Here is a 26,319-nt window from a genome sequence, read left to right on the forward strand (position 1 = left end):
TATCCTGAACGGGCTTGCTGAGACACATACGCCTCTCGAGCCGCATTGTACGTCAGGGAATTGCCAATATCCTGACTTTGTGACCTTCGGCTTCTGCAGTCAATGCCAAGATATCACAAACCAAACCAACCAAGCTGTAAACCGGATGCCCAAATCATGCAAGTGTATGGAAAGAAACAAGGATGGTCAGATGTTGTATTGAAGGCTCCAGAGAACTGCACATATACATTACCGGATGGGTACGAATTCTTTGCAAGAGGGAAACGCGTTACTTATAACTACACCGTGTGGGAACAGGGGCTACATAATACACCGATTCTCAGCACCAAGCGTGATAAGTGGCTTGCCATATCAAGGGGAAACAGCCCCGCTGTTGGAATACAGCAGCCGCTTGTGTCCTTCATTTCATCAAGATATGCGGATGAAGTAAATATCTACACACGGGACAATTACACAGTGCCGGAGAAGATGCCAACCATAAGTATGTGTGCAGTGTATCCGTGTGAAAGGCAGTACAAGGATAATGTTTACTCGGGAAGCAACATCCGTCCCCGGCTCTATAAGGACCAACAATTGGGACCGAATGTCAATACGAGTGACCCTAGTCTTTCGCAGGTCACATTAGTCCCACCCAACCAGATGGTGCAGCTATGCCCGAGTTCAAGTTATTCCATTGCAAGTGACACCTGGGATAATTTAAATAGGACTCTGACTGAGTTGTTAAACTACTACCATTCTATTGGGGTTCCTGGTCTAAACAGGATGACTGCCAGCATCCTTGGCGGCGTGGATGACGTTGATAAAGCGATGGATTCAATGACTACCAGCATGACCGACATTATCCGTTCAGACGCTACAGCTTTCACAATCGAAGGGGATGCCTTTCGGGACGAAACATACATCAATGTGAGATGGCCTTGGATCATTCTCCCGACGCTTTCCGTGCTTTTCTCGATTTTCCTATTTATATCCACTTCGATCGCAAGCAGCAGACTGAATGTGGTCCTGTGGAAAGATTCTGTCCTGCCGTTGCTCATGTTTCGACTCCAGACAGATTCAGCAGATGATATTATGTCTCTGTCGAAGGTCGAGGAAGCAGAGCGCATTTCGAAGAAGATTAAAGTTGTTGGTGCAAAGAAGGGTTCTCCTCTTGTGTTTTCCGAGGTGAATAACTGATGGTCTTAATTGAATACCTTGTTGGTCTAGCGGTATATACGAGTTCTACTTTGCCGGAGTCTGCTGATTGTCGTTGCGGAGGTATTGCACCGATATGGGCATGGTAGATAAGACTTGGCTTAAGTCCAAAAAGTCGTTTTATATAGTTTATTAATTCGAACACTATATATTCCCTGCTTCTATAATCCTTACAGACCGATAGCTCCCGGATCGGGGAATCGCGGAGTCAACCATCCGGATTGCACGAGGCCTTAGGGAGGATAATTTTTATTGCCGAAAAGGGTGGTATTCCACTATCCAACACCGTAAGAACATAAGTGGTTGAGCGCTTAATCCTCTATCATATGGCCATGGAGGCTATCATAAAGGATTTTTCGGCGTCGCTACTCGGGCCGACTATCTATCCAATCGATTCCCGTCACTCCCCTTCGTACAATCGTCGCGCACAAATGATCAAATGATCAATCAACAATAAAGCAATCAACAATGAAAGTAATCAATAATTCTGGCAATTTGATGAGCGACGTTTGAACGCGCGCCCTACTTGTCTTGAGACACCTTCCTTTTCATTCTCCTTTCCCACTCACTTCACCTACGTTCATGAGAAATTCCTCATGAACGTCGTGATGATTGGCCTTCGTTAAAGCATCAGCAACCATCTTATCCGCTGGCCCCCAAGGCGTATTTCTCCATTGCCTATGTGATCCTGAATGACATGATAGTGGACAGCTATATGCTTCGTTTTCGGTTGATTGATCGGATTATCAGCCAGACTGATGGCTCCCCGGTTATCTTCATAAATAGTAGTCGCGCCGCCAACTCCATTTCCAATGACGTACAAGTGGCGCGTCCAGACTTCCATATACTCTTCAGCCTTTGTTGTACTTTGCACGGTAACGGATTGTTTTTAACTCGTCCAAACGATCGGAGTTCCATTGATCATGAATATAAACTACTGGTCGATTTATACTTTGTCACGGTGCCAGCTGAAGCGGAGTCTCTCTGATCGTAGTTCAGAGAGGAAGTTGGGAGTCGATTATTCCGGACTAAACGAGGTCTATATGGAGAAGACTAGTTTTAACGAAAGAGGTATATTGTCTATTTGTTTACTTCCGTATATACCTGAAGCTGTTTGATATAATAGCCGCGCCTGCGGGAGCTGGATTACCGGGCCTACCTAACACGGCCAAACTTGGTGCCAAAAGCAGTGCGATTCATGCTTGAGACAGGCCTTCTAGGCCAGCTTCAGACCCTACCAACCACATACCGAGTCACAACAACAGACTTGAGGCAACCGGCAGCATAGCGCAGCCAAGGGTATGCGTTTGCAGAAGTAGGAAAGGAAACGAGATAGTACCCAACAAACCCATGGATCTTCGTGGCCATGGGAACAGCAGTACGAAAACAAGCAGCACCATGCGGAATAACATATCAGGATGTGTCTATAAAGGCGACGATGTACATAGCGATTACCTTTACGGCGGCTTACCCGGCCGCCCTGCAGGACCTGCCGCCACTCGGCCTATAGGGCCGACAGATGCGTGTATGAACAATAATAATAATAATAATAATAATAATAATAATAATAATAATAATAATAATAATAATAATAATAATAATAGCCGCGCCAATTGACCGATTAGAATTCAATTCCCCTCTATCCAAAACTTACGACTTACTACTGTCCGAATATATGTACGTACATACATGATAGGAGATGATAGGATCGGGGGACTACGGCTATGCAGCCAGCACCCTTTGACTATGGCCAGCGTACAGATGCACTATGCACTTTGTATTTGTTTTGTCTCTTTGGACTTCTTTCGCAACTATTTCCTTTAGTAGTTGATGGACGCCAGATTGTTTATAAATAGGCCCTTACGTTTGATAGTATGACAAAGAAATGCATAAGTCCACTATGCGGCATCGTATTGTAACGAAAATCTTACGCTAAACGAAACAGGTGGCCTTGTGACCTCATCACAATGAGTATCTCAGATTTCGAAATATTTCGACCAGTTCATGGTGTCCTCGCTTGGCCGCACAAGTCTGTAAGTTAGACCAGTGTATCTCCTTACCATTAAGCTTCCCGCTGAATAAAATTAACTCCAAGGCTTTTCTGTGGCCCGCGGCTGCAACATAGTGAATTGGGGTCCAGTTCTGCTCATCCGTCCTTGTAATATCGACGGTGTAATCCAGTAGAAGCTGCACTGTTTCCCCATTCCCGTTTTGACAGGCATGATGCAGTGGTGTCTTCCCAAAGTCAGTACGGCAGTTTGCATCTGCACTATGGTCTAGACAAAGCTGCACGGCTTGTGCATTGCCCGAGAGCGCCGCATAATGGATTGCTTGCCAACCACCATTCGCAGATCTGGCATGGACATCGGCACCATTTGCTATTAGCGTTGACGCAGTACCATATGAGCCTACTAGCAAGGACCGATGAAGGAGCGTCCGACCACGAGAATCACGATCTTCGATTCCAATGAGTCCTTCGGCGTGCTTTGATGAGTTAATGAGGGCCTCAATTGTATCGGCATCATCTGATTGCAAGGCCTTCACAAGGGTATTATCTTCAGTCTCCGGAGTATTATCGGCATTACTCATGAGCTTTCCATATCGTTGCAAGCAACTCTCCGCAGCATGAGACCCAGTAAGCTGTGCTTCATGCAACGGCGTCCAACCGTCTAAATTTGAACAAGACAACTGCCGTAGATCTCTCTCGAGTAGCTGATGAATGATCGTGACATGGCCCTCACGTGCAGCAATATGTAACGGCAGATTACCTTGTCGATCTGCTCTTTTTACATCCGCTTCGTGTGAGAGCAACACTTGAACAGTATCAGGATAGCCACCCTGCACAGAGCGGTGCAACGGTGTCCAACCATCATGGCTGCTATGATGTATATTAGCGCCAAGGCGTATCAACATCAGGGTAGCACCGTGCTGTCCACTCGATGCGGCACCATGTAATGGCGTCCATCCATCCGATGTCACCGGATCAATTTGCGTTTTTTCTATCTCCAGCAAAAATTGCATAACATTAAGATGACCTCGTCCCGCCGCGCGATGCAACGCCGTAAGGCCTTGTGTCGAGGTCTCACTTGTTGTGCTGCCGTTATTGATGAGATACTTAACAATTTCAAGGTCCCCCATATCAGCGGCCTTGTGAAGGACTGTCCAGCAATCTTTGCATGGCATATTAACAATAGCTCCGTTCGCAATCAAGAGTTTTGTAAGCTCTAGATTCTTATTTTCGACAGCAATGAAGAGTGGCGTGGAGCACTTGAAACCCATCAAATTCTGTCTGGCGCCACGCTGAATCAGGAAGAGCGCAGTGTTGTTATTATTCTTTATACAAGCTTTATGAAGCGGGATTTCCAAGCTGGAATCCTTTGCATTGACGTCCTGGCCACGTTTGATTAGAGTGTCGATCAGCATATTATGGCCAAAGGCCGCGGCTATGTGGAGTCCAATTATATGTTTGTTTTCCGGATAGAGCGTTTGAAGACGCTTGTTATCTGTGAGAAGCCGCACCGCTAGCTGCTTGTAGCTTTTCAGAGGAGAATGGTTGGCATGATAGCCCCAGTGATCACGAGCGAACCTAGTGAGAGCCAAACCCTCGTTTTCTGTAGGTTGGAATTGGCACTTTTCATCCGGGTATTCGTTCGGTTGACTTCGTCTGTCTCTTGGTATACGTAGTGACTCGAAAAGGAGATACGACAAACATGTTTGCGTTATAACAGTATGTGCATGGCACATCCATTCCTGTTGAGAATGCAAATACTGATATAATGTGTGATGAACCAGACGAACCTCAGAATCATCGTTACTCAGGTCATTCACTGAGACAAGACCGCAACAACTGCGTACAATAAGTCTTAGTGGGGGAATGTTATCGAAATCTAAGTCCTTATCTTCAAGGCGTGCCGCAAGAGCGTGCCTTAGCTCAATACCGCGAAGTGGTCGATGCGATGACGATACCCACATCATAGTTTTGAGAGCAAGTAGCTGTCGAGGTCCAGACTGTTGCTTGATGGCTTGAAATGTCTTGTCATATGCATCACTCAGGTTGCCACTGAGCCCTGATAGTGCCTTTCGGATGCCGGATCGCGATACCTGACCTCGGATAGTTCGGATATAGAGAACAGCAAGGAGAAACCTGTCCGAAGATAGTCAGTAAGCATCCTCGATGGTGTAGGAGGTGGTAGAGTGTTATCATACATTCCCTGGGATTGCTCCGTGATAGTACTCATAATCTCTGCCTCCAGCTCGTTGTTCAAAATGTCGACCATTAGGTCGTCTGCATAAAGCTCATGAGCCACAAAGCTTCGTATATCAGAGTTAGAAGCCGTATGTGTTTCGACTATATGACTAGCACTGAGAGATGGCGTTGGAAGAGTCCGACTTGTCAGCAGAACCCGAGCACCCGTCACCGCGAAGCTGTCCAGTACTTTCGTAAATTGGGCTGTCTGCGCTGGATCATTGACGCTGAACTCATCCATTGCGTCAACCAAGATATAAGAAGATTGACAAGGCAGAACGTCGCAGATAAGGTGTTCCAATTCCAATGGTGAAGGACCACGGCCCTCCCGGCGACAACTTTCGAACAATTCCCGGAGTGATCCTGGCAGCAGTGACAGTCGCTCTACCAGCAGCCGGAGAATATGGCCCAAGGCGAGAGTCAAAGGTTGCGTCACTTGGGTGCGATAATCACAGTAGTAATAGGCAATTGGTGCATTGTTGCTAGCCTGTAGACCCTTGAGCTCGTCGATGATCAAGGAACTAGGAAGGCAAGTTAGCATGAGGTCGGTTTTACGTCTCGTGGCGAAGATACTCACACCAACGTCGATTTTCCGCATCCTGGAGCACCCACAATCCATAATAATTGCTCCGGGCATGCATTATTCATCCATGTTTGGAAAGCTGGAGTGTTCAGAATCCATTTTCCTGTGCCAGGGGTGCGTCGAGATCGGACCTCATGGTGTCTTCCGTGAGCTTGCTCAAATGATAGCCAATCTAGAATCTCTCTATCTAGACGATCTGGTAACGGTCAGATAGTTCATGGATAAAACATGTCGATCATACCAGTAAGTTGATTTCCGATTCTTCCTACGCTTTCTTGAATGTTCAATAGCCGCTGTGAGGGCTCTTTCAGAAAATGCACGCTTTCCAGCATAGATGCCGTTTTATCTGCCGTACTGCGATACTCTTCTGCGGATACCCTGAGTGCCGCAATATCTTTGGTCACATCATGAAGTTTGCTGGAAGTATCACGTTGAAGCTTGAGAATCACTGAAACATCCTCTGGAGTACGCGACAAAACGGCGCTGTAACTTTAAATCAGCGGGCAGCTCATCCGAATTGCGTAGGAAAAGAAGACCATCCAGGTACGCACCATCCTTCTACGGTTAATGCAAACTGAAAGAGCTGCGTGTATCTTGCCAGCCGCGAAATGATGCCCTCTACTTGCTTCTTGTATATAGGCCACTTCATTCTTTTGATCCAGTGTGCAGCACTGTGTCCCTCTTCCCTGGGAACATCTAGCAACTTTGCCAGCTCGCACAGGCAGCCCTCGCACAAAACAACCGTCCGACAGAGAACAGACTCAGTAGTCTTGAAGGCATCTGCAGTGTCCGTTTTCAGAAAATTTTGCAACTGCTTACACACCTCGAACAATCCATCTATCTCATTACAGTATCGTGCGACATCTTTTCGCGCGTCTCTAACATCGGAGAAATACTCGCGCAATGAGGGGCCAATCTGAAGCGCAAGGCTGGCGAGGCCAGCGACACTAGTGGCAAGCGATAAGGGGTCCATTGGGAGAAGGGCGTATACAAACATTCGAATGTCAATGGTATTCGTAAAGGATGCAACAGTTGGCCAAATAAGCCTAAGAATGGACCGAGACAATTGTGCGGTCGAGCTTATGGGAACCCCGCCTGATTGTGGACCGTATATATATATATATGCACGCGCTGCATGTTAGCAGACGAATGACAAGCAAGAATTAAGCCAACGAGTTAGTTACAAAGAGCAGCGTCTCGCTCTGCATCTTGTTCCACCATCCCCCGAAATATTCTTTTTTTCGACTTGAATTGATTCCTTCAGCATTCCCGATTCAACAACCCGGCCCGCATCCATCACGATAATCCAATCAAAATCTGCGATTGCACTGAGCCGGTGAGCAACAGCAAGAAGCGTTGCTCGGTCCTGATGGATCACGGTACACAGCGTTCGCTGGATGAGCTCATCTGTGGTCCGATCGACGGCTGATATTGCCTCGTCCAGGATAAGGATTTTTGGCCGCGCGTGATGATTGCCCGGGCTAAGCAGACCAGCTGCCTTTGGCCTTGGGACATATTTTCACCACCCTGGGAGACGGGAGTCTCCAATATTGTTGTTGGATTCACGGGAAGCAGCTGCTTTGTATCCTCTTCGGCAGCATCACCCTCGGTGCTCGAAGTCGTTTCACTTGATTGCTTGGATGCATTCTCTGCTGCAACGGCATGAAAGCCAGGTATTATTTGGTTCCAACAGCATGATTGCAGTGCCACGAGGAGCCTATGGCAATCATGCTCGTGGAATAGATCCAAATTAGATCGAATTGTACCCTGCAAAAGAACTGGCTGCTAGGGAATAGGAGCCAAGCGCCGACGTCAATGGTCGATTCGGAGCGTTTAAATGCCAATGCCGTCCACTACAATCTCACCCTCATGTCTCCAATAATCGAAACAATGCTGAGATAAAGGAGGATTTACCAGCTCCGGTACGCCCGACTATGCCCACTCTCTCACTTTTTGCACCAAAGGCTAATTCCACGTAACACAGGAGGCAGATGCGGCGCGTGACGGACAACTAAGTCACGAATGATGAGGGCGCCTTCTGTGGGCCACTGAGCCATTGTAGTTTTCGGTATCCACAGTGCTGTATGGATAGACCCTTCCGACGCTGTCCATGCCTTATTCCAGGTTGGAATAACGCTGGATGCCCAAAGCCATGGAGAGGAGGGACATGTCGATGCTAAAGATGATGGCAAACCCAGCCGTGGAAGCGTCAATTCTAGGCAGTGATACCACGGATGCAGCGAAGTGAAAGGAGAAAATAGCACCGAGGAAGTTGATTATTAGTCGGGCTCAGGGGTCCCTTTGTGTCGTCCATGTTTTCCTTCTCTGCGGTCTCTTCTCCAGTTCCCGATTGCCGCGTCTTTTGATCCAGTCGAACAGTTTTGTCGAATATAGCCAATATCAGTTGCTCCTGAATACGAACAACACTATTTGACTCTGTCCAACATGGCCAACACCTAAATGGACGCCCCAAGTCCTGTAACGGGCACCCAGGAACCAATTCCTTTCCCGCCTCCTTGCCGACCCTCTAGTTTCTGAGGATATCCAATAGTGCAAGCTGTAGCAGGAAGCTTAATACTGATAGTAGGACTGCCAAAGCCCCTTGAATTGTCAGAGGTATGCCATTGCATCGACGAAGAAACCTCCATAGATCCTTGGATCCTTGGATATGAAAGCCGTGCATCTCAGTATGATTTCCTTGAGTGAGTTATGAACTCTGCTCGCACGTGTCTTGCTATTGAGCTCTGGGACGTCTTTGATCGAGAGATCGGCAGATCTTTTGCTCTCATTCAACAATTTTCCGACCCAAGAGAAGGTAATCCAGCCTATCAGATCGGCTGTGTACTGTTGATCGACGAGGCCAATGTGAAAAACATCCGGTCGTCGGGGAATCAAAAGGTAGAGGAATCCGATCAAGAGAAAAAAACAGTCTCTGTTGTTCCTAGTATTGTTTTCCACAAGTTGATGGAATTGGCGAAATATTGAACGTAGCCCTCGGTGCAAAGCAGACACAAAATGATGAGACAATTCAGTCCGGTCCTCCATGCAATAGAGAAGTGGACTGTGCAGGAAAATTGGACAAACAATGCAACACACTGAAGCAGGACTAGTGTCTTCATGGTTGTCGTCAGCATCTAGAAAGCTCTGGGCATAACACGGGTAGTACCTAGGAATCGTAAAAATTGCCTGTGCTAAACATTCCAGTTCTCCTACAGCGACGGAGCCGGCTATAGCAAGACGCACGACTGGCTTTGAAGTTGTTTATATGGACAGCTCTGTCGCTTCGCTATCCGCATCGTGGTATGAATGATCCAGTGGCCGATATGCATTAGATGCCCGCTGACGTTCCCGGACTACAATATGTCTGAGCGCAAATATACTAAGCAAGAAAACAATGGCAAGGCCTGCGAGACAAACAACCACTGAGATAGCTGGCAGATCGTTCATTAGTCGCTGAAGTTGCTCATGTGCAACGATCAATTCAAGGTATGGTCTCCGTGAGTACCCATCATGGTCAGGAAGTCGCTTCTTGATCCAAGCAACTAACTCCAAAGTTGTAGCGGCTGCTAAACAGGACGCATGCCAGCAAGGACCTACGGCCTCACCGGTCATGTGGAGCAACTATACAGGGCTGTGGTAAGTGAGGTGAGTGAGGGGCTTAGGGAATGGATCTGTCTACACCCCTTGCGTGCTCAGTCCAGAGATGGGAATAGTACTCCTTATTTGATGCAGGTTCGATCATCATCAGCTGGAATCAGCTGCATGAGATCTGCTCTACCACGGTGATGCATAAGATATATAACACGCACCAACAAGTGTAACTAATGGAACCTGGGATCAAACCCAGCAAGATTACAAAGCTTTTAAAGGCTTAACTCTGCGCTGCTCATTATATGGCTATGCTTAGGTGTTTTGTCATCTCTCTGCCGAAACACTGTCCAACGCTTTGTACACAATGGGTTCCACCACGTCACACTGGCTTCAACAGGTTCACGCCCCACGCAACGGCAAGACCTAAGAATAAAGGTCCTGGCAGTGGCCGACATTCACCCTTTCTATAGTTCAATATCCCAGTACTCTCCTGAGCCTAATGCAATTCAGCATGCTCGACAATCTGCCAAGCGACGGAAGTCGATCTCTGTATTCGACCTATGATCACTAAGAAGGATCTGTACGTTTACCATGCCAGTGGTCCACCTTCCACTGACGTGTTATTCATATTTACAAGGTTATTGAGCGTTTGACTCATGATACAAGTCCGGAGAATGTTTACCGACTCCATTCCTACATTACCATCACCGGCGGCGGTTTCGGCGGGTTAACGTTGATGTTCGCCACGGATGTAAAAGAAAATCGGAGACACAGAGCAGTTTTTTTGGAGAATTCATGGCGGCCTGTAGACTTGTTGGCCCGGGCGATTGCGTTCTTACAGCCTATGCCGCAGGTTGCTTATACCGGTACGGTAACCCGCCGAATTTATTGGTTGATCCTGTGACCTTGACCAAGCTAACCAACGGGGTCTAGATCTTTTGATCTCATGAATGAGCTTTTTGAGAACGCTGGAGCAACTTTTCTAAGCTGCGGCAATTACATGACTCCAGTCGAAGTTGCCTAGTATCTGGCCCACTACCATGTCAACGTTTCAACTGGAGATGGCAGCCAGATCATCCAAGTGATCTATCATATATCGATGCTACCGGTAGAGGAGAAGCGGCGAGTCCGGACTGAGGGAGGTAATCTACACATCCGAGCGTCTAACTCAGGCTCAAAGGCCCGATCAAAATCTGTTATATTCTCTAGAGAGCGGAATCCGGTCCCTATGCCATAGGAAGTCCGGATCTAACTGGGGACATGTCTGTATCTCAATCTGTGGCTTTGTCTCTGAGACTCGGACGATGCTTATTGAAATTCTTCCCCTATCAATCATGGATGAATCGTCACCATCGGTTGCGAGACGGCGATTGCGCAATCCTGTTGTTCGCTATAACACAGGCGACATTGGCTCTCTGTATGCCCTGCCCGAGAGTGCCCGTGCTATTATTGCTCAGGACGATAGGGATCATCTTTGATCATCTTCGCGTTCTTCGTCTGCACGGCCGTGATCGCCTGTTCAGCTTCAAATGGTATGGCATTTACACTGAGTTTGCAATGTTGCGACCATGATGCAAGCCGAGGGAATTGGCATTTTGCAATGGCAAGTCATACTCGGTACGCTGGACTCATCTCCGCAGACGACACTGGAAGTTCGCATACTTCCGGCAATTGACAGGGCGGGGGAATACTGTCCAAAGAAGCCCTCATTCAGAAGATAGAGTAATTCTTCTTTGGTTTGCCAGAGAATCAACATCTTTTCCTGATTACTTTTGTGGACGAAATTGGGAGGTTCGAGAAGAGCGGGACTGGAAATAAGGTCATGAAGTTTATAGGTAGATAAGACGCATTAGCATTTTAAATATGCTGTTTTGTAGTATCTCCTCGCTATAATGGCCAGTTATATATAGCGGAAACCAGAGCTATTTATATTCAGTTATATTCTGGCAATATTTATGGATATCGGAACGAAATTACACAAAAATATATATCCTAAATCACCCCAATGTGATCAAAACCAGACTCGAAAATAATAACAAGCAGTGACTGGCCAGTCGTTCACGAATGAGTGGAAACCCGACTGCTTCTCATATAATTATGACCATCCCCGAGGACATCACGGGTCCGGCGTAAGTAATTCTGGCTAATAAGCCCAGAGACACCGCCTGGATATCTCTTCATTCAACCTTTGGCGCTTCCGTCTCCTTTTTCGCCGTTTCCTCTTCGCTTTCTCCAGAGGCTGATGTTGGAGATTGCTGGGTGACCTGTCGACCAACCTCGGCCCTCTCAGTATCAGTAGCATCGGTAATGTGAACGGCGACCTCTTCTCCGAAGTTCTTGGCAATTTCCTCCAGGGTTAGGCGGGCGGTCTCCGGGAAGAAGAAATAGATGACTGTGGATGTTAGCGGCTGGTTATGCGGTAGTAGATATAAACATACCTGGAATAAAGAAGGCAGACCAGCAGATAATTACGAGGTAGTACTTCCATCCGACATTGTTGAAGCCCATAGGCGCGGTCTGGAGCAGAATGAGAGTAGCTGATGCTGTTAGTCTTGGTATATCATGGATTGGCGACTGTACTTACAAGCAAACTGTCCAAACAGAGAGAAGCCCATTCCGATAGGCCGGATTTCAGTTGGGAAGATTTCGGAAACGTAGAGGTACATGGTAGTATCACAGAATGTTCTGGGAAAGTCAGTGAGTGTATCGCCTGTTGCTTAGCTGCATTCTTACCCTTGGAATGCCAAATACAAGAACATGAAAAAAATACCGAATCCGTTACCAACCCGGTTGGTAGTACCGGCGTATTCGGCCGTCATGGCTGCCAGGCACGAGGTAGTGACGATAATACCGACAAAGCCAGTGATGTACATGCCTCGTCGCGAGTTGACCTTGTCATGGAGCCAGGCTCCGAGAGGGTTATAAATCAAACCTGCATCTGTTAGTTGCATACTTAGCCAATGTGCCACATCGTCTTACCAGCAGTGGTCAACCAAATGGCGCTCAGCAACAGCGGCATTGATCCGGTCATGCCGAGGTTGGTGTACAGGAGAACAGCGTAGTTGTTCTGTTCCAGTTAGCGACTGAGCAATCGAATGAACTGACACGGAACTCACAATAATCAATGGTCCACCAAATTCCGCTCCCCATTGTGTAAGGAAACCAATAATCATGCGCTTACGGTAGGAAGGCTTCTTAAAAACTGCGATCCAAGGGCTGCTACCCCACTGCGAAAGCCTCTCAGCCTCGAGGCGAATTTGCTCCTTAGTCTGAAAGAACTCCTCCTTGGCCACCTCGTTGTTCGGGTCGTCTGGCGAGGCGCGAAGTTGCGTGAGGACATGTTCTGCCTCTTCCATCTTTCCCTTGGAAATGAGCCAACGGGGCGATCGGGGAAGCCAAGGAGAACCAATGAGGAGGATCAAAGGCGACAGACATTGAACGGCGAGTGGGAATCGCCAACCAAAGGCAGGAATGGTGGTCTCGGCGTAGTAGCAGGCAAAACCAATCCATCCAGCCAACATATATCCGAAGACCAAGAAGATGGCGTGGTGACCGACAAGCCAACCGCGACGGAAGGCACTCGCCATTTCGGACAGGTACATGGGACAGACAGTGACGAGAATTCCGATACCGAGACCGCAGATGAATCGACCCGCTTGGAACATCCTGTTTCATTTGTCAGACTGTCCATGATACTGCATCACGCCGGCAAGCGACATACTTGAGCGAGTTGGCACCGGCCTGCAATGCACCGCCAAAGAGAGAAAAGAAAGCACCGAACTGAATGTTGGCTTTACGACCAAAGAAATCGCAAGACCACATGATGAACAGCGATCCCACGGCCCCTCCAGCACTAAACACTCCGTTGGCTGTCGACACGACCGGCGTGGTTATAGACGCATATCCGGGTTCTCCTTCGGCGGGCAAATTGAAGTAGGTATACCATCCTGGCTGACCGATGGTACTACTGATGATCGAAGTACAGTAACCGTAGGTCTAGGAGAGGTTTGAATTAGCAATCCACGTCTGGCACGATTGACAGCACATTAAAAGAATGAAAGCTCACCAACGACCCGATGGCCACAAAGATAGTGACCAGTCGGTTGTAGGTACTCGTCTGCGACCCGAATCTTCCCATGATGGACTGACTGGCTTAAGGCAATCCGAGAATCATGAAAATTCAAGAAGAGCTGGTAACCAAGCGGCAAGGTCAGAGAAATATGTGAGATTGCTTGGCTTGCTTGGCTCATGATTTTTGCAAATTTAATACGTGAGATAGGAGACCACCCTGCCGAATCACACATGTACCATAACCCCCCCGGCAGCCATGCTGTAGAATGCAAACCCGGTGGGCCAGCCGTGTCAGGCTAGAGGATCCATCGGCTGGCCATCAATCAGAAGCGAGACGGACAACAGGGATTGTCTATGAATGGCTCAGCCGTGGTGATCGTCGACGTTGCCCAACGGGAGGTCTTCCGAAAGGACAGCGCCATTGAAACGAACCAATTTACGACTAGCCGGCGCATGAATGGCGTCGGCAGGTTGAAAGCTCTTCAGGAAACACGGAGAAAAGAAAGTTTGATGCACAGGTGGCCCATGCTCCGTGGCTGCGGGACTGAGGGTCCGCTCGTATTGGGATAGTCAACCATTCCGAGACTAGTTACTCGGACCGGGCTATCCACTTTTAGTTGACAGCAATGACAGTTAGGTTGACAGCATAAGAAGTCGCCCTGGGATACAGAGCATTCGTCCGCTCTCAAGTTGCGTAACTGATTTTCAAAGTGCATTCTGTCTTGTCTCGTTTACCTGCTATACCATTTCACGGATCGTCTTTATCACCATGACCAGTCAATCTCCGTTCGACCTCCCTTTTGACCAATTGCCTAATCCCAAGCAGGTCTGGGTCGGCAAACCGGGTAGCTATGAGGAAGGACTAGGGAGACTAGCCATCCTGACTCCAGAGGTAGTGGCTAGGGCGGCCGCCACCGAAATCAAAACTGGCCGACGAGTCACCACGAATTGGGAGATGACGAAATTGGATTATCCCAACTTGAATCGCCAGCCATGTCACCATCAGATTGTACCCTTACTGGGCGGCGTGGCATTTGACGATATCTTCACTATGAATCCCCGTAGGTGACCTATTGTTTTTTGGATTGAGCTTTAACTTTGTCTACTGCTATTCCGGAAGAGTTAATATGGTGTCAAATCAGAGCAAAGTAGTCAATGGGACGGGCTCCGGCACTTCTCCCAGACCGTCCCTGGACAAACGGAACGGTTGTTTTACGGTGGTACAACCGCTGCCGAAATTAATGACCGCAGCAACGATCGGATCGGTCTGCAGCACTGGGCGCGAGAAGGTATTGCCGGCCGCGGAGTGTTGATCGACTACGCGACATGGGCAGCGAGAAAGGGGATCACGTATAGCACCTTTTCCACTCACCAGGTGAAATTGTCCGATATCCTGGAAATAGCCCGGGAATGTAACATCACATTCCAAAAAGGAGACATCCTTTTCGTTCGCGTCGGAGTCACCAAGGAATGGGAGACCGTCATGACCGACGAGCAGAAGAAAGCCTACTCCGACAACAAGGCCCCGGAACATGCCGGTGTCGAGGCGACCACAGACGTTCTGCGCTGGTTGTGGGACACTGGATTTTCAGCCATAGCCGGAGACGCCATTAGCTGGGAGGTAAGGCACTAAACTCTTGGGAAACGCTTTTCTTTCCTTCGCTCCGAGATGGAATGCGTTCCTTCCTGATAGAGACCCGACCCAAAAAGAGGGCACCACAACCACACTAAACTCCTGCATAATGCATGAGACGGGCTAACCACAGAAATCAACAGGTGTATCCGCCGCAAAACCCAGACGTCTTCTTGCACGAATACGTCCTGGCGGGATGGGGCATGCCCATTGGTAAGTCGAACTGTAAATGGAAGCACAAATTCGCCGCCGCTCATTACCCACTTTAGGCGAACTATTCGATCTTGAAGCGTTAGCCCGCCTTTGCGAGGAACACCAGCGCTGGTCGTTTTTCGTCTCGTCAGTGCCGCTGAACATGCCGGGTGGGGTGTCGTCGCCGCCGAATGTGATGGCAATTTTCTAGACCTGCCAATGCAGAATCCGCAGCAGTAGTTACAGTTTTTTTTTTTTTTTCTCGTCGTGTAGGATAGGATTACAGATAATACAGATAATCAAAGATTTTTTTCGAGTAGCGTGCAAAAAAACGTTGCCCGAAGGAGCCATCTGCATCACTTCCCTGTCAAGCGCCGCATTAGTCCCTGGGCGATGGATGATTCTAATTATTAGGATGATGATGTGCGCTCACCCGCTCGGCATTCATTCGGGGCTTCAATCAAACTGCGCCTACTGCATGGACATTGGCCTTGGGGGCATTGGCTTCTCCCGTTCGGCCACGCAGGGCTATAATGATCCACCTTAAGCATCTGCGTGCCACTGTACGCCACTGTGCGCCATTTGACGGCTCTAACGGATGAATCATCATGACAAGGAATTCGCCTCGAGGGTACAATTTAAGATAACTCCGATCAAGGAGATCAAAGACATTGTGTGTTGAAAATCCCGCGACGGCTGATTTTCCGGTCACGGCCAAGTCACATGAAAAACAAATTAGGTAATTTCCCTAAAAAAACCCTTTCGACTGGGTGGTTCCAAGATCTTTAATTGACTCCAGTCAAGGCTCGTTAGACGGGCGGTATATGGGTCCCGGTCCGTGTACGCTCCATAGTACCCATAGTACCCCCGTCCCCGGTGTACTCTTAACCATTTACAGCCAATTCTCGCTAAACAAGGTTTGCCCGGTCGTTATGGGACCGGTAGCTCTTGGCGCAGTTCATGGTTAAAAGTACGGTTTCTATGTTTATTACACCTCCTTTCCGTTTCGGGAACCTGCAGTACATACTCCGGACTTTGCAGCCTGCCCTGTGATGAGTCTGCTTTTGGGACTGTCGAGTTGCTTGAGATCGCATACCGCCCAATGCGTGAGAAAGAAGAGAAATACGGCAATACGGTGCATGCCCCTGTAGCGTGGATACTTGTTAACGACGTTGTATGCTAAAACTTAAAGGATTTGATCCCTGTTCCGCCTGATCCAACTGACTCGGACGATGGGATGGGAGTCCGCGGAAACTTTCCTCTGACACTAAGCGTATCATAATTACCACTGCCCCTTCTGGACCCGTTCTTCGCATAATTAATGGACTACCAAGATCATAGTGAAAACAATTATCATCGGGGCAATGGCCTGACCCTTCGCTGCCATACGGCGAAAACAATAGGATTGTCAAAGGGGGGAGCGGGGGGGTAAAATGACGATCTCTAATGAATCGAGTAGCTTGAGTTAAGATGTTTGCCTGATAGTTCGGCTGGCCGCAGCCTTGGTTGATACATTCCATCGATCGAGGATCCCAAGTCGCTGGTATCTGAGCTCCGTACTAATAATTCTTCTTCCCGAGTCTGTGGTAGCCCCAATGCTTGTCCGTCGTTCTTTTGAGGGTTTCGAGTGTCTATTGTGTTTTACGCCTGTCCGTGTCACTCTTTTCTCAGGATGAGTTTCACTTTCACGGATCTGCTGCGTCGAGGCGATGGCTCGGTGGATAGATCGGTGCAACAGTGGAACACAGCGACTCAGTCAATCTGTATCGCTGCGATGACAATTTTCTTCGGTCTACGGGTATACACTCGGTTGTTCATTCTCAATGGCTTCGGAAGAGAGGACTGTGGGTGGTTCATTTCAGCATGCTGTTGGTACAATAGCTAACCCGATCAGGGACATGTCTAGGAGCATGGGTAGGGCTTTATCGATTTTCAATGCTTTACTGGGGTGTGATGCTAAGGGAAGCAGATACTGGGCGTTGGCTACTCTGTCATCTCGCTCATCAGTAAGTCTCCCGTCCAAACGATCCTCGAATCCAAACTGACGAAAGTAGTGGGTAGCTATGGTGGTGGTATGCACAAGTCGGACGTGCCAGAAGAGAATATTATTCCATTCCAGAAGGTATGCTGCCAGCTATCCATCCTTTTCGCAGATACTTACCGCGCATGACAAGACCGTCTACGTGACCATGGTCATGTATGGCCCAACTGCCTATCTAACCAAGCTCTCCCTCCTCTGGATTATGACCCGCGTCTTCAATCCATACCGCAAAGCCGTCGTCTTCATATACATCTTCCTGGGCGTCATGTTGGCCTACTACATTCCCGCCGTTATCGTCAAGATCCGCATCTGCAAACCCATCTCTACATTCTGGAACCCTGACAACGGTGGCACCTGTCTGGACCAAACGGCTATCATCCTGGCCGATGCCGTCGTTAGTGTGGTCAGCGATCTGATCGTGCTTATTCTCCCCCTTCCGCTAACGCTCAGTTTGCAAATGCCCACAAATCGAAAGATGCGAGTGATGGGCATGCTGGGTGCTGGCGGATTAGCAGTTGCCTGCAGTATCGTCCGCCTTGCTTTGATCGAGATTATCGGACAATCCCCTGATGTGACCATGTCTTTCCTTCGGATCAGTATGTTCGGGTAAGTGACATCGCCTGAGTATACACCGATATGTCCTAGTTACTTATCACCATCTCTCATAGAAACGCCGAAATTGCAATCGGAGTCATCTGCGCTTGCCTCCCTGCCCTCACTGCCCTCGTCACGACAATCCACCGCGAATACTCCAGCAACAAGACGACATACCCCTCGCAGTACGAAATGGGCAAGAGCTACGGCAACAGTCGCACCGAGCGTAGCAGACGCGGCTTAAATACTCTTGCAGATGACGAAGACGTCTTGATGTACAATGCGCAGGGGAACCCGAAGATCGAGACGTCGGTCATGGGCGATGCCGACAGACAGAGTTCGCCGCAGAGTGATATGTTGGGGATTATGAAGACGGTCGATGTGTCTACATCAGTGACAACGGATAGGCGATGAGGAGAAGAAGAGATATGTTCCCTTGTTTCGGGGTTTATTGACGTTCATTACCCAACCATCTTTCGGCATTTTTATACCTATTTTATATTAGTCACCTGTATATATATATATATTGTACCTGTACAGTCTATTTTCCTTTGTTTCATAGTCCGGAGCCCAAAAGAACTCAAGACCTTTTGAGATCAATACCCTTGAGGAAGTCAATAGTGGAGCGCAAGATGGTGAACGAATTAGTGTGATAGTAATACGTATAAAGACTTGCAATGATCTACTGACAGCAATTTGCGTCGATGATCTTCCGGCAATGGTTTTGGATTGTCAAAATGTTATCCATACCCCAGTTCGTCGGTTATATATATTCGCACCGGTGTACACCCTGCATATGCAATGCCGAGTACAATTCAACGTACAAGGATATTCTCGAGCGTAGAATATACAATGAGAAATTAATATAATTTTCAAAAGCTTCTATCTTACAATAAGTTCTGCATTTAAGCCTTGGTGAAGCGCAGGTACGGCTTGAGCTCGCGGACGTTGCCAAACTTCTTCTCCGCATCGGCGGTGGAAACCGATGGAGGAACAATGACATCGTCACCAGCCTGCCAGTCAATCGGGGTCACAACGCCCTTCTTGTCACCCGTCTGCAGTGAGTCAATCACACGGAGGACCTCAGCCGAGTTACGGCCGGTCGAGGCCGGGTACATCATGGTCAGACGGATCTTCTTATTCGGATCAATGATGAAAACCGAGCGGATGGTGAAGGGAATGCCCTTCTCGGCAATGTTGTCCAGATCCCGCTGGTCAATCATGTCATAGAGGAAGGCGACCTTGCGTTCAGCATCGGCGATGATGGGGAACTGGAGGTTGGTGCTGGAAACCTCGTTGATGTCCTTGACCCATTCGCCATGGGAGCTGAGATCGTTGGCGCTCTAGACAGGATTTTCAGTCAGCCACAAAACAGCATGTCCCCAAGAATGTATCCGCATACCAGACCGATCATCTTGACGTTGCGCTTCTCGAATTCATCCTTCAGCTTGGCGAAAGCACCCAATTCGGTAGTGCAGACGGGGGTAAAGTCGGCAGGGTGAGAGAAGAGGATGGCCCAGCTGTTTCCGATGAACTGGTGGAAGTCAATGTCGCCGTGGGTGGTTTGGGCCGTGAAGTTGGGGGCTGCCATCTCGTCAGTATGCCGGGATTCTCGATCAAAATGACCAATTGGTTTTCCTGGCACATACCGGTAGCTCCCAAACGCAACCGGGGCTGCTCCTGGGGGATGTTGGAGACAAAACGGCGGTTGAGGGGCTGCGGTGCGCGGGGCAGCTGTGTCCAAATGCCCGGGTGGACGGCGGTCCGGGGGACGGAGGCAACCCGGGGGAGGGTTCTCAAAGCGCGGAAAGCGGCCTGGGGGAGAATTGCAGCCATGGTTAATGTTGTCTGAGCAATTCGAGCATTCGAGCTGTGGTTGTCGCGGAGGAGGAGGATTTGGCCAAGTTCATTGCGTGAGTGGAGGCTAACCGGATCCGGTCTAATGACTACACGTGACATGACGTCAGACATCCCAAGCAGTACAACTTGCTTTCAACACGGAGATGCGCCATGGTGAGAGCATACTTCACCAGAGCTATCAGGTATTCCTGCCATATTCGACTTTCCTGAAAGCATCTGCCATGCATCCAAGAATGCAGAGCTGGCACAGTGAGCCCGAAGTTCGCATGATTACTCCACTTGGTCAGTCTCAGCTGGCTGAGAATACATCATGCCGTGAACCAACTTCACAATTCAACAAGTACCTTGCCAATGCGAGGACAAATTTAGTCTCATGGTCTACACAGTCCAACGGACCCTTCTTGATGGCGGTTTTGAATTCAAGCGCGCGGAGTGTGCCAACAAATGGCCCGCCACCCCGAACTGGTATCCGTCTGGGCGAACGATCAGACCCGGAACAACGGGGTGTCCCTGCACTGATCGTACTGTAAACTATTTCATCCTTGCTGATCATATGACGGGAGCGCAACTTCGCATCGTGGTCGTTCCCTTACGGTTCACGCAGGAACCCTCCTTTCCCATGACCCCCTAACTGGATGTGCAAATGCGTTCAGGAGCTCCATCCTTGAACTGAAGTAGTTTTCAGAAAGGGAACAAACTAGACGAGCAAGATAATGTCCCAAAAGCTTTGGGACTTCTGTCAGGCAGAGAGTAGGGCAAACAGGGAGTTCATTGGCCAAACCGTTAAAATTACCCCGTACAGCACTGTCTTCGAAGGCAGCGCAGCAGACTGAAAGAAATGGACCGGGTTAAACTTGGAGCACCGATACTAGGCTTGGGTATTCACTGCTGAGACCGGAGCCGACAGTTGTATGTGAAATCACTCTCCCCGGTGTCTTCGGTACTTTGCTAAGTTTCTAGTCGGTCATAGATTGGACACTGCACTGTGCGCTGTAGTCACACAGAGGAGGGTATTCTTAGCAACTACAGTGACGATGACATGATATCTTGCATCTATGAGCACTGGTTTTCGGCTGCATAGAATATGGTGCCCGAGAGATAGCGTGAGGCTTTAACTTGTACAGCTGGCCGGGCGTCTCACGTAAGATCCTTGAAGTAGTTAGTCTTAACAAAATATATTACAGGGGGCTCAGCCTCTCATCAGCCTTCTTCTCGTTTAGCTGCATCTGATAGCGGCCGAACCCGATTGAGATCACACAAGAGTCTAGATGTTGTCGAGAACTGCACACTTTGATGCACCTTTCGCTGCTTTATCACAAGCCTCGCCACATCGTAGATCATAATTATACGGTATTCCGGTCAACTGATTCAGCCCGGCCAATTTCAAATCTTGTTCTCCGGACTCTAGACTGTCCATTTGATATCGACCAGTGCCGAGGATATTCCGGAAAAGGAAACCCACACAATGCCAAGCCCTAGGATCCAGGCGGTCAAGCTCGGCACTTCAAAATGGAGCCAATCAGAATACAGTATTTTAGATCTGACCAATCACAGTGCCCCGGCTAATTCACCGGTCACCATTCCCAAAGCGGCAGGTTGTATCCCGTGACTTTCCCCGTGACTTTGGAAGATCAATGAAATTCTTTATGGCTTTTAGGGATCCAAAAAGCCAATAAGATCACTGCCCGCAATGACTCGACTCGATTCCCCTAGGAAAGTGTCCTCGTGCCCTGGGCCATGTGGTTCCCTTTGGGCCGAAGAGGGGAATTCGGTGCGGACATCACCGTATTTCGACGATCCCCCGGATGGGCGATCTGGTTATTGTTGGCGGATCTCAATGTCGACGATAACATGCTGAGCGGCGGTGAGGATTTGGTACGCAGTAAGCAGTATTTCTCCGTTCCTGACCTGGTCCAGTATGTGCTTATCCGTGGCTCGCCAGTCTTACTCAAACTGCAAGGACCGCGGACAGAATCTCACTCGCTGCACATGCAGTAAAGCACTAAAAATGACCCATTTTGGCTGGATATGCCAAGCGGGTTTTATGCGCCTTTTTTTTTTTTTTGTTTCCTTTCGCTTATGGCTCCTGTTGGCTTTATCCTCCGCTTTCGGGATCTCTCCCTGGTCGGGGCTTTGTCCTTGCATCGCCCTCCTTTCGTTTCCGAGGTCATTGAAGTGGATCTCACAGTCTTGGACGACGAGAACCAAATCACATTACCTAGCACGGTGGTGCGGGGGATAGTGGGTTTATTAGTCTAGTATTCCGTAAGGCCGGCCAATCACCCTTACATGGTTGCTGGCTCGACGAGAGCTGGTTCGGAGCGGTGCCCAAGATGGAGGTTGAATGCATTCCCATATAAGGCACTTGTCCCTCGATGAAGGCCTGTCTCCTCTTTTCAATTTTGACTTGCATGTCGACCCCTCTGGAACTACCCCGGTCTGCGCGGTAACATGCATCTCTCATACATTTTGTTTGCCCCTTTACTGGGGACTCTTGCTGCAGCCCGCAGTATTCCAAATACGTATCACCGGAACGCGGCTCGCAGTACGCCTTATGCAGTGAAGCAATCTCCGTTGGATACTCCATGGACAGAGGATGTTGGGACTACCCCCTGGCCCGAGTATCCCCGTCCGCAGCTGCAGCGGACGCAGTGGAAGAACCTCAATGGTGTCTGGCAATATCAGAACGCATCGAGTCAAGATGCAGTGCAACAGCCACCAGCAGGGCAGACTCTTGCCAATGAGGTTCTCGTGCCATCGTGCTTGGAAAGTGCCCTATCCGGTATGTGTCTTTGGGAATGGGACGCTCTATGCAACATGCGCTAACTGTACGAAAGGTATTCAAGGAAAGGACATGTTCTACTCATGGTATTCGACCAAGTTCGACGTTCCCTCATCGTGGAACGGCCAGCGCGTACTTCTGCATTTCGGTGCAGTGGACTATGAAGCCACCGTTTTTGTGAACGGAAAACAAGCTGGTTTCAATCGAGGCGGCTATTTCCACTTTGAAGTCGATGTTACGGATTACTTAACTTCCAATGCGACAAATGAATTGTAAATACTCTTTTTTTGAACAAATCCATGCACGGCTAACCATCTTCAGGCTGGTATTTGTTCACGATCCTACCGATAGCGGCGACAGTGTCATTCCGGTTGGAAAGCAGACCTTGAATCCAAGCCACATCTTCTATACGCCTTGCAGCGGCATTTGGCAGAGTGTGTGGCTCGAACCAACACCGTCGAACAACTGGATTACGCAGCTTGACCTCGACGCTAATATGGATGGCCAAGGTGTGTACGACGTCGCCGGCGATCTATGGACTATGCTAACTCATATGAACAGTCAACGTGACCGTCCACAGCGCCAAAGGAAACGCCACATCTGTCGAGGTCACGGTATATGATGGCGATGATGAAGTGGCCTCCCACACGGGACAATCGGACCAGCCATTCCTGTTTAAAGTGTCCGAACCCAAGCTGTGGTCCCCAGACTCGCCTAATTTGTACAACGTCACCGTTCGGCTAGGAAACGATCAAGTCCAGAGTTACACCGGATTCCGAACCATATCCAAAGGAAAGGTTGACGGCATTGTCCGACCCCTGCTTAACGGGGAATTTGTCTTCATGTTTGGTACGCTGGACCAAGGCTACTGGCCGGACGGCCTCTACACGCCGCCTTCCCGCGAAGCGATGGTCTATGACCTCAAGGTTCTGAAGGACCTCGGTTTCAACATGGTCCGGAAACATATTAAAGTCGAGCCAGCTTTGTTCTATCGGGCATGTGACGAACTAGGCCTCCTGGTCATCCAGGATATGCCTTCCATGAGGCCGTTGCAAGAAAGGACCGACTCGAACTGCAAGAAGACCCGGATATTGGCGAACGACCCGCAGCAAACCGAATTTAGGCGACAGTTGGAAGTCTTGATCAACCAGTTCAAGAGTTACCCGAGTATCTCTACTTGGGTGAGTACATGCTGAACGCGAACACATTCTTCCCTGGTTTTAACAGTTTCAGGTTATCTACAACGAAGGCTGGGGCCAGATCACCAGCTACTATCCCGAATTTGAGTTGACAGAACGCGTGAGGTCTTTGGATCCTACACGACTCATCGACTCGACTTCCGGCTGGATTGACCACGGTGCCGGTGACTTTAGCGTAAGTTGACTTAAAAACTTCCGTTCACGGTCTGGAAACTTACACGCCTAGGACAATCATCACTACGCCAACCCACAATGCGGAACACCATTCTACTCCACAGACTCCAGCCCTTATGACCCAAGCCGGATCGGCTTCCAGGGCGAATTCGGAGGCCTTGGTAACAACGTCACCATTGAAAAGTAAGCCGCGTCTTCTAAAATCTTCTACAACCATCTAGCTCCTTTCTAACCATTACAGTCTCTGGCACGACCAAGCAGCAATCAATACGATTAATCAGACCTATGAGATCGACACAACCGTCGAAGCATGGAACTACCGTAGCCACGTCCTGCTCAGCGAACTGGAGGACCAAGTCCGTCGGTACGCATGCAGCGGTGGTGTCTGGACACAGACGACCGACGTGGAGGGCGAAGTTAATGGTTTGATGACCTATGACAGACGCATTAAGCGAGTCGATGAGGAGCAGTGGAAGGCCGATATTAAAGCCCTGTATGATGCAGCAGCTGCTCGTGGTGGTGCGTCCCAGAAGAATTAATGTGGGCATGATGTACAATGTTATATATATTACTTTTATACCCCGTTATGAAACAATGTTATGATTTGATATAGTTTGGATAATGTCTGAGGAAACCAATCGTAAACACAACGCCTGAAATATCAAGTTCACGGCTACGCCGTGGCTCGACTCATAAACCAGTCAACGGCTTCTGCCACCAACTGTCCAGTCTTTTCCACCTGTCATACGTTAGGCAAAGACAGGCTTCAATGGAATGCGAGCACTCACCCACGGTGGACGTAAAATAGAGAGATGGTCCCCCTCCGCGACGCGGCAATCGATCTCGTCTAGCAATCGATCCCATCCATTCGGACCGAACGAGGTATTGCGTTGTTTCATCCATTGCTGCAGTTGACGCACTTCGTCCTTTGCTTCGACGATTACTTCAGCATCGTCATCACACTGCTCGAGACCGTGAGCTGCCCAAATAGCAAATACATGGTCTGGTCGACATCGAGAATATATAGGACCGGGGATATAATCCTGAAGAGACTCAACGCATTTGCGCATATGGTCCTTGACACGTTCCAACTCCAGAATTTTCCCGTTGTTAATGCGCTCGGCCGCTGCCATTATGCCAGTTTCCTCGAGCAATTCGACAACGGGGTTCGAAATATGACCCAAAAAATTCGGGTTCGGAGTATCAATCAGAAGAAGACCTTGAATCTTCTCACCGGACTGGAGTAACTGCTGTGCGACTTCATATGCGTGTATTCCACCTAAAGACCACCCGCCCAGCATGTATGGTCCATCCGGTTGAATCTTTCGCATAGCGTTCACGTACATAGTAGCTACCTCCTTGAACGAACAATTCCAATCAAGTGGGTTGTGACAAAATGGAGACTCGAGTCCATAAACCGCGGTGCCACGAGGCAGTGCTGGAAGCAAGGCATAAGAGGACGGTGAACCAGCGCCGTCTGACATCAAAAATAGTATCTGAGTACAGTCTATAGGGCGTCCAGATAGCAGAATCGGTCGACTGCTAAAATGCTTTCGTGCCATAGAAATGTCTGACGGAGGGGTCCGTGAGTCAGTTGGCAAGTTGTCATTCTTGGATGAGGGTGTAGAAGTGAGAATCGGGCTCATCGACGATGAAATATTCCTCGAGCCGTTGCTCGTGTTTATCCCAATCATATCTTGAATATGCCCTCGAAGAGCAGCCAAGGTAGGATAATCATCGAAAGCGGACAAAGATAGGTAGATGTTCATTTCTTCTTGAATTTTGGACACTATTGGCATTCGAAGAATGGAGTCGATGCCCAGTTCTTCGAACCTCACATTTTCGGCAACATTGCTGAAGTCCACATTCATCTCTTCTGCAATGATAGATTTGACCTTTCTGAAAACGGACTCCGCGGGTCGTAAAACCTGGAGAGACTCGATGATCGAACTCTGGTTGTCGCGGACCGTAATATCCCCTGTTGCAAGCTCTGGGGCAAATGAAGAAGCAGCCATTTTGGCAGTCGATTGTAATATCGCGTGCAATGAACTGGTCTTCATCTCTTGAAAGCGTAGGCCCGCGCACATAGCCACAATCCCATCGTCATCCAGAAGGTAAGCGTCGCCAACATACAGTCCGTGTCCCGAATGCTGCATGCG

The 26,319-nt window shown here is 48.9% G+C and overlaps 8 protein-coding genes across 8 annotated transcripts; 4 read left to right on the plus strand and 4 right to left on the minus strand.

Annotated features, from left to right (window-relative positions):
* Window positions 1-762: 762 nt before the first annotated feature.
* ACHE_50015S (uncharacterized protein) lies at window positions 763-1,176 on the plus strand (the record flags this gene model as incomplete). Its single annotated transcript, XM_043279684.1, has 1 exon — window positions 763-1,176. One exon carries the CDS (start codon window positions 763-765, stop codon window positions 1,174-1,176), a length of 414 nt encoding a protein of 137 aa, XP_043137339.1.
* A 1,980-nt stretch (window positions 1,177-3,156) lies between these two features.
* Window positions 3,157-6,996, minus strand: ACHE_50016A (uncharacterized protein; the record flags this gene model as incomplete). Its single annotated transcript, XM_043279685.1, has 5 exons — window positions 3,157-5,338; window positions 5,401-5,961; window positions 6,018-6,219; window positions 6,265-6,506; window positions 6,575-6,996. 5 exons carry the CDS (start codon window positions 6,994-6,996, stop codon window positions 3,157-3,159), a joined length of 3,609 nt encoding a protein of 1,202 aa, XP_043137340.1.
* Window positions 6,997-11,791: 4,795 nt separating this feature from the next.
* ACHE_50017A (putative MFS sugar transporter) lies at window positions 11,792-13,752 on the minus strand (the record flags this gene model as incomplete). Its single annotated transcript, XM_043279687.1, has 8 exons — window positions 11,792-12,006; window positions 12,053-12,151; window positions 12,199-12,299; window positions 12,348-12,546; window positions 12,594-12,681; window positions 12,731-13,280; window positions 13,336-13,610; window positions 13,681-13,752. The coding sequence occupies 8 exons, from the start codon at window positions 13,750-13,752 to the stop codon at window positions 11,792-11,794; spliced, it is 1,599 nt and encodes a 532-aa protein (XP_043137341.1).
* Window positions 13,753-14,454: 702 nt separating this feature from the next.
* On the plus strand, window positions 14,455-15,721 carry ACHE_50018S (uncharacterized protein; the record flags this gene model as incomplete). The annotated part of the gene is made up of 4 exons (XM_043279688.1): window positions 14,455-14,746; window positions 14,828-15,306; window positions 15,462-15,531; window positions 15,588-15,721. The coding sequence occupies 4 exons, from the start codon at window positions 14,455-14,457 to the stop codon at window positions 15,719-15,721; spliced, it is 975 nt and encodes a 324-aa protein (XP_043137342.1).
* A 1,461-nt stretch (window positions 15,722-17,182) lies between these two features.
* Window positions 17,183-18,559, plus strand: ACHE_50019S (putative integral membrane protein; the record flags this gene model as incomplete). Its single annotated transcript, XM_043279689.1, has 6 exons — window positions 17,183-17,354; window positions 17,405-17,424; window positions 17,480-17,516; window positions 17,565-17,632; window positions 17,685-18,157; window positions 18,220-18,559. The coding sequence occupies 6 exons, from the start codon at window positions 17,183-17,185 to the stop codon at window positions 18,557-18,559; spliced, it is 1,110 nt and encodes a 369-aa protein (XP_043137343.1).
* A 491-nt stretch (window positions 18,560-19,050) lies between these two features.
* PRX1_2 (peroxiredoxin) lies at window positions 19,051-19,981 on the minus strand (the record flags this gene model as incomplete). The annotated part of the gene is made up of 3 exons (XM_043279690.1): window positions 19,051-19,488; window positions 19,548-19,729; window positions 19,795-19,981. 3 exons carry the CDS (start codon window positions 19,979-19,981, stop codon window positions 19,051-19,053), a joined length of 807 nt encoding a protein of 268 aa, XP_043137344.1.
* A 2,475-nt stretch (window positions 19,982-22,456) lies between these two features.
* ACHE_50021S (putative hydrolase) lies at window positions 22,457-24,699 on the plus strand (the record flags this gene model as incomplete). The annotated part of the gene is made up of 7 exons (XM_043279691.1): window positions 22,457-22,787; window positions 22,843-23,059; window positions 23,109-23,296; window positions 23,349-23,968; window positions 24,021-24,161; window positions 24,213-24,343; window positions 24,402-24,699. 7 exons carry the CDS (start codon window positions 22,457-22,459, stop codon window positions 24,697-24,699), a joined length of 1,926 nt encoding a protein of 641 aa, XP_043137345.1.
* Window positions 24,700-24,833: 134 nt separating this feature from the next.
* ACHE_50022A (putative secondary metabolism biosynthetic enzyme) lies at window positions 24,834-26,175 on the minus strand (the record flags this gene model as incomplete). Its single annotated transcript, XM_043279692.1, has 2 exons — window positions 24,834-24,899; window positions 24,949-26,175. The coding sequence occupies 2 exons, from the start codon at window positions 26,173-26,175 to the stop codon at window positions 24,834-24,836; spliced, it is 1,293 nt and encodes a 430-aa protein (XP_043137346.1).
* Between the last annotated feature and the right edge of the window lie 144 nt (window positions 26,176-26,319).

The sequence above is a fragment of the Aspergillus chevalieri genome, chromosome 5, assembly GCF_016861735.1.
Source record: "Aspergillus chevalieri M1 DNA, chromosome 5, nearly complete sequence".
Classification (NCBI taxonomy): domain Eukaryota; kingdom Fungi; phylum Ascomycota; class Eurotiomycetes; order Eurotiales; family Aspergillaceae; genus Aspergillus; species Aspergillus chevalieri.